At 44.1% G+C, this 7,217-nt stretch overlaps 1 protein-coding gene across 7 annotated transcripts in view; it reads right to left on the minus strand.

Annotated features, from left to right (window-relative positions):
• Positions 1-7,147, minus strand: part of TRPS1 (transcriptional repressor GATA binding 1) — a 212,529-nt gene extending 205,382 nt beyond the window's left edge. For 3 of the 7 annotated variants that reach the window (XM_032131865.1, XM_032131856.1, XM_032131812.1), the window contains exon 1: positions 6,289-6,434. In XM_032131865.1, coding sequence (XP_031987756.1) covers positions 6,289-6,298 — 10 coding nt within the window. In that variant the 5' untranslated portion in view covers positions 6,299-6,434. Of the gene's footprint in view, positions 1-2,048; positions 2,069-6,288; positions 6,435-7,028 lie in introns of those variants that run through there. The other 4 variants (XM_032131876.1, XM_032131820.1, XM_032131882.1 and 1 more) reach the window with 3 other exon arrangements.
• Positions 7,148-7,217: the final 70 nt, after the last annotated feature.

The raw sequence follows: 7,217 nt of genomic DNA on the forward strand, positions 1-7,217 counted from the left end.
TCAGATTTTTAAGTATTTAGCAATTTCATCTTAAACAACATTCATCAGGCAGACACAATCTTACAGACAGACAGACAGACACAGACACACACAACTTTGCAGAGGCCAATCCTGCAGCTTTTACTGAATCCAAAAGTCCCCCTGACGACAGCGAGTATTTTTCAAGAAAGAGAATTGCAGGATCAGGCCCCAAAAGTGCTTATGAAGATGAGATGTTACTTCAACAGATTGAATGTTAGATTAAATATGAAGATTGAGGCAAGACAAGTCTGGGGTTTAAACCCCAGGGAGGATTGACATTTAAAGTGTTGCCACTGAATTATAGCTCTCCACATTGGGTGGGGTAACCTCCTACTGGGTGGAGTGTCTCCCCTAAAGGAAGGGAAAACTGGCACAAGCCAACTCAGTCTTTGAACGATTTTCCTACTTGCCAACTTATGAAGTCGTCCTGACGTCAACTTCGTCAAGAAAGTCTATTGCCCAACTCTGTCTTTTACTGCAGAAAGTTAGCTTGTGCTCAGAACCCCAGCAGATGTAGAAAAAAAATTAAGGAAAACACCCAGAAAACCCTGAACAAAATAAAGAAATGAGGAAAAAGTGTGTTGACTGGATTTTAAGGTTATTTTAAAAAATCCTTTTGTTGGGTTTTCTTGTTTCTAATATCTAGTTAATACAAATAGATACAGATCACTTGAAACTATTACTAAACATATTTTAAAATCTCATTTAGCTCTAAGACATGGGGTGGAGAACACACAGAAAGTGGACACACTGTAAGATAAGATCTCTGCAATGCCTAGTGAGTATCTTCCTAATCAGCATCACTAGCAGGTGTAAAACACACTCATACTAGGAAAATAATATTCATTGAACTGCCACCAAAGGTATGTTTAAAATATTATTCCTCTCTGAATCAAAATAAATTGTTTCTCCGAAAGAAGGAGTCAGGTGCTGGACAAGACAGAAGGAATGCTGGGGGGAATCAGATAAAAACAAAACAAAAAAAAAAGGGTAAAGCATCTCAAAGTGTCCATGGGGAAAAAAAAATAAAAACCAAAAAACAGTTTAAGTTACCATAACCTGAAATGCACCAGCCATCACAAAGAGCAATTGGAGAAATCCAGCAGAGCTCAGCAGGAAAGATTTTTAATAACAGATTGAAAAACAAGAATAAAAATAACTGCATCAACAGGGCCTTTCTTCCTTAGGCCACAAGCCCGTTTTTACTTGATATTTTAAAAAAATGCAGTTTGGCCACTAAAACCAATCCAGAACATTATTAAAAGTTAAAAGCTACCAATTACTTCTGTCTGTTCTTTTAAAGCAAAGTTTGGCATTACGTCAGTTGGTTTAAAGAAAACAAGAAAGAGAGAGAGAAAGAAGGAGAGAAAGTTTCCTGCTTGTATAAATTAAACCACCAGGGAAGGTGTCTAGCCACTTGTAAAGCATTTATTACAGGTTTTTAAAGGGCTAGTAATGTTTTAAAAATTAAATATTTTAAAATAAATTTAAAGGAAAAAAGATGATCTGAGGCTGGAAAGAAAGCAGACTTATGAGAAATTAGACATGCATCAACTGAAGCTAAGAAACTAAAAATTACTGTTAGGACTAAACTTTGCAATTCAAAATAACTCTATTTTCAAGTCAGAAAATCTTATTGTAGCTGCTGTACTCACACACATCCCTTACGAGACAGAAAAGTTCCACCAACCTTTACGGGGTGGAACCAACTGGGTTCTGCAGAAACGTCCTACGGAAGCGCCACTCGTGGCAGCTATGCCTTTAATGAAGTATTTTCTTTCTACAGCTTTACTAAATCCACATACAGAGATCCGCATCAGGAATAAGATTCCTCAGTTAATGCAGCAGGACCATATTAAAAATCACTGATAGAAGGATGGGCAAGTTCTATTAAATTTTTAGATGTATTTTTCACTGGTGGTGTTATTATAAAAGTTTAAAGAACCACTTTAAAGGTACTAGAAAATAAGAATCCGATAGCACAGAACATGAATAAAACATAATGGCTATTAAACAGAGTTTCTTACACACAGCTGCGCCAGTTCACCTAAATCACAGTCTTCTAAACCCCATGATGCCAAATCAGAGGCTCCTCTGACTCTGGACGACACAGCAAGTGGAATGGTGTTCGGTTGTGCAACACTTTTGGTGTGTGGCAAAATGTCCACTGGGGATTTAAATCGAGACTAGGGGAGCTATCCTCCCATTGCTCCGTGTTTCATTTGAGCCTTGGTCTGCATGACAAGAAGTCAGAGTAATATGCCAGCACTTCCCTCCCCTCCCTGTGCTCCTCTGCCCCAGCAGCGTTTCTTACGTTCTGGGCACATACACAACGGGCGAAGGAGCCGCGTTCTGGGAGGCCCTTTATTGATTAGGTGCAAAGTAGCATCAAGGAGTGAATAATAAGCATGATCTGAAAAATGTAGTTGCATGTCTTGCCCTTGTAAACATTTACTATTTAATGGTGTAATTGCACTTTAATCCTTCACATCATCTGAGATAATTTATTGTGCTTTTCTTTTAATTAGCAAACACACAATCCAAAAAAAGCAAAGCCCAGAAAGTTTGTACGTACCATAAAAACTGAAGCACAAATAGTTTTAAAATAATCAAATATTCTCTCTTCGGATGCAAGCTTATCTTTTAAAGTCAAAAGAAAACTTCATTGGCACAGGGCAGGAAAAAGAACTCCATAATTCATGACAATACCAAGAAAAAGAGTTCTTCTCCAGGAGGACTGGAAAGGGCACCTTTATTTATCTTCTGGACAGACAAAAATAATAGAACCTAGACCAGATATGCTGTAATTAATGTATCCAAAGGTCAACAGGCAATGGTATTTATACAATAGATGGGTGCAGACTACGCTGGTTATAGTATTAATCACCAGTATTTGAAAATAACATTGTTTTCTTACTAGGTAAGAACTTGAGAAAGTTTCAGAAACAAAAAAGAAACATTTTTCTTTCTTTTCTCATACCTGCCTGCTATTCTTTTTAACCAATTGTTTTTTAACTCATGAGGTATAATATTTGGGACAAATATATCCAAGTTCACAGTTGCCCGGGACTGCCAAAAACAGACCCAGTCTACCTCACTAGTTGTGCTGAGGAAACTAAATTAAGCAAGGGCAAACACCAACTGGAAAGTTGTCAGTTTACTGAATGAATGGCTTCATTTCACATACCAGTTAGAATACCTTAATCAGAATATATTTCTGTTCAAGGCCAATACTTTTACTACCAGATGGCAGTTTGTTCTACCTGAAACTGTATTAAAAATATAATTTATTTCCACTTTACTTTCACCTAACAAAAAGGGCTGTCAGATTCCCAGCCTATCACGTTCAAAAATACTTAACCATAACCTTTCTCACAATATTGTATTCGGTGTTACCCACAAACCTTTATTAAAGCAATATTGCCAGTGTGGCTTCAGTTAAGATCTGAGAATGTTTCTATTAAGATTATTACATTAAAATATTGTCAAGAGTTTGTAAGAAACATAAATATTCATACACACATGGCCCCCCCAGCCTTAGAAGGAAAGTTCCACATAAAAAGAAAAATTTAAATACGTACCAAAAGTTGCCTGGTTGTAATTACATTTTGGGTTTTTTTCCTAAATGTCTCTGCTAATTTTTTAACTCTTTCACACTGTAATGTAAAATAGTTTTATTTCAAAGCAACTGCCTGATAAAATGCTAAAAGAGGTAATTCGCATGAACAGAAAGTAATTAGTCACTGTTTGCACAATGCTTTGAAAATACAAAACCCAATGTGTGAACTAGCATTAAAATATAATATGATTGGAATACACAGATTTGACAAGCAACAATTGCATGTCACAGACACTCGAGTCCACAGACAAGAACTAGGACTATGCTGTTATAAATGCACTATCACAATATGTGGATAATAACATTCTTAACACTCAGCCAGAGCATGCTTGATAATAGTGTGCACTGTGGAAGTTTACTACAAATGCTAGAGAAGACATTATAGAAAATAATCCTGCTAGGGATTCATCAAATGTTACTGAATTTACTCTCACTGATAAAAATGTAAGTCAACCCATAAAGCTACCATATAAATGATACTAAAAATGCATTAAAAACATGAAAGGATAAGCTGGCTGCATCGTGTTTGATGCCCAAAGAGGTCTCATATCTGTGAAGTTGTCATTTACATTCTTTTCTTTTATTAACACTGCTATGAAATAAAAAAAAAGCCATACTCTCACAGGCAAAGACTGCTCAGTGTTATTTGGAGTCTGTTTTAGAGGATCACAGGCAAAACATGTAAACTTAAAAGCTGATGCAACTTTGCCCTTTACTTACTTTGTTGTGACTATGTATATGCAAAGTTTCAAACAGAGAAAGTTATTATATTCAACCAAAAAAAAAAAAGAGCGATAATCAGACAGAACAGGGTGGATTATGAACTATTTTTCTCATGTCTAATCTCCCTTGATTATAAAAAGGTGAAGTAGACTTCTGTTGTCACAGTCTGAGGATAAACTTGTATACAGGCACTGATGCACTACTGAACTTCAGAATTACTGATTCTTCGTGGCAAACCTCACGCAGGTATACATTATTCAAGAGCAAAAAAGAAAAATACTTTTTTTCCTCTTTACAGAGAAAGGTTCCACTTGTTTGGTTTGACCATATTATTAACAGACTTTCATTCAGTGGTTAAAATAGAAAAAAAAATCTTTCAAAGTGTTGATATCATTTCCAGACAGTCTTGTCAGCATCACAATTTACAGGAAATAGTTGATGTTCTCAAACAAACCCTGTATTTACTCATAGACCCAGAGTACTTAAAAAAAAAAAAAAAAAACAAACCAACTTTCACTCCTTTGGAGGCTTTTTTTTAAATGTCACTCTGGTGGAATATCTGAGAGAGCTGTCTAACCTAACACACAGACTGTGAACATGAGGCAAACACAGACTGCAGTTCAGAAGACTGCTGTAACTTTTATTCTCATTTCGTCCACGTCAGGAACTGGCTCTTACCACTACCTTCCTTTGCTGCCCCTTGCATTTTTAACTCTGGCAGTCTTCTCTAAATGTTCAACTTTTACTAAAACCAACAGGAAAGTAACATGATGCCACCAACATCCATAGGATTCAGTTGCATAGTTGAAGACGACAGCCCGAATGACAAAAAAGTTTGATGGTTCCTTGAGAATTTACTGAACTCGGTTAAATATAACCTGAGATGTATTAAATTATTGTCTCCTTCCATCAATATTTGAAACGTGCTGCGTACTGTAAAAGAGTGAAGGCAGCATAGTCTGCAGAACAGCTTACATTTTCTTTACTAGAGGATCTTTTCCCCTCTGAAGGGACTTGTCGCCTCGGTTCCCAAAGGGTTCTGGAGTGACCCGGCTCCTGCTCTACCAGGCAAGGTGCTCGCACTGGCAGAGAATCCGTGATGGAGGGGAGACGTCTCTCCAGCTTATCACTTAAGTCACCTTAGCTCTGTCAGTGCACTGGAGAAGTTTGCCATTTGCAGACAGAAAACACAACCGGTCGTGGAAAAATAAAGATAAAGGAGACTACCGGGCCCCACTAGAACCCGCGTAGGAGTGCCGGGGTGTTTGAGCGCCGTGATTTGCAGCAGGGAGGCAGATAAACAAAGCCCCCGAAATGTCAAGCCCCCTCGGGGAGCCGCTCGCGTCCCAGGGCAGCGCAGCGGCCGCAGCCCCCGAGCCACACGCTGCACGGCCCCGGACCCGCGATCGCCCACCCCTGGCCCGGCCCGGGCCACTCCGGCCGCGGAGCGCCCACCGCCGCGCAGCCCCTCCAGCCCCGGCCTCGCCTCCATTCATTCCTCCCTTTGGAAAGGCACACGCGGGTGGCTGCAGCGAGGGCAGCCCCCGCCGCAGCCCCCGGGCCGGGGGGGCGGGGAGGTGAGACGCTCCACGAAGTTGTGGCAGGCAGGGAGAGACGGGCGCGGGGACGCAGCGCTGGCAGTGGGGCTTCGCCTTTAAGAGGGAAAACTTTTACGTCTCTCTGCCTGTGATTAAAAAAAAAAAAAAAAAACTAAAAAAAAAAAAAAAATCACCACCACTATGTCGCCTGTTACCCCGGTGTGACCGGGAGGGATCCCAAGCCCTCCTCCCGGAGCAGCACCGCTCCGCACTCGGCCTCTCCGGTGTGTCCCAGGGAAAGAAGAGGAAAAATAGGAAGGCAAAAAAAATTTAGAAGGGAGAAAAAAAAGGAAAAAAAAAAAAGAAAAAAGTTTTTCCCAAACTTACTACTCTTCATGATGGTGTCTCTGTGCCCCGCTTGTCATGATCCCCATTAAAACTTCCAGCAGCGGCAGGAGCGGCAGGACTGTGCGACTGCAGCCCATCGGATGCGAACCCTCTGTGCTCGTCTTCTACTTCCACCCCCCGCGTCTCCCTTCCCCTCCCCCCGAGCGCCCCGGTGCCGGGGAACCGGCGGCCGCGGAGATAAGGCGCGGAGCGGCGCGGAGGGGAGGGCAGAGCAGAGCCGCACCAGCCCGCGGCCGCCGCCGCTCCCCTCCCCGCCTCCGGGCCGGGGGGCTGCTCCCCCTGCCCGCCGCCGCCGCTGAACTTGACCCTCCCGACTCCAGCGGGGCTACCGCCGTTTTGAAGTCGCCAATTTCCAGCCATCACACATGGCTTTGACCCTCCGGCGGGGGGAACGGGGGCGCGGATGGGGGGGGGGGGGGGGGGCGATGCACCGAGAGAAGCCTGTGAAATCCGAGCAGCCCCCGTTGCCTGGGATTATGCCCGCCCACCCTCCGCTTTTGTTGTTGTTTTTGTTTTTATTTGGGGGGGGGGTATTTTTGTGGGGAGGGGGTGCCCCTCCGCTGGCCCCCCGGGCACACGCCACGCTGCCGCGGGCGCCGCGCCCCCGCCCCGCGCGCGCCCCCCCCGCGCCCGCCGCCGCCGCCGCCGCGCCGCCCCCGCCCGGCCCGCCGGCCGCGGCGCCCTCCCCGCCGCCCCCGCCCGCGCCCCCCCGCGCTTACCTGTTGATTAACCGGCAGCAACAACCCCGGCAGCCTGGAAGATGGTGGAGCCGCGGCGCGAGCCATGAACCGTCTCCTGCTGCCGGCGGAGTTGGACGCGGATTATGTGGCGGTGGCCGGGGAGTGGGGGGGGGGGGGGGAGCGGGGGGCCGCGGCGCCGCTGCCTCCCCCCTCGGCCCCGCTCGGCGG

This window comes from Corvus moneduloides, chromosome 1, assembly GCF_009650955.1.
Source record: "Corvus moneduloides isolate bCorMon1 chromosome 1, bCorMon1.pri, whole genome shotgun sequence".
Taxonomy (NCBI): domain Eukaryota; kingdom Metazoa; phylum Chordata; class Aves; order Passeriformes; family Corvidae; genus Corvus; species Corvus moneduloides.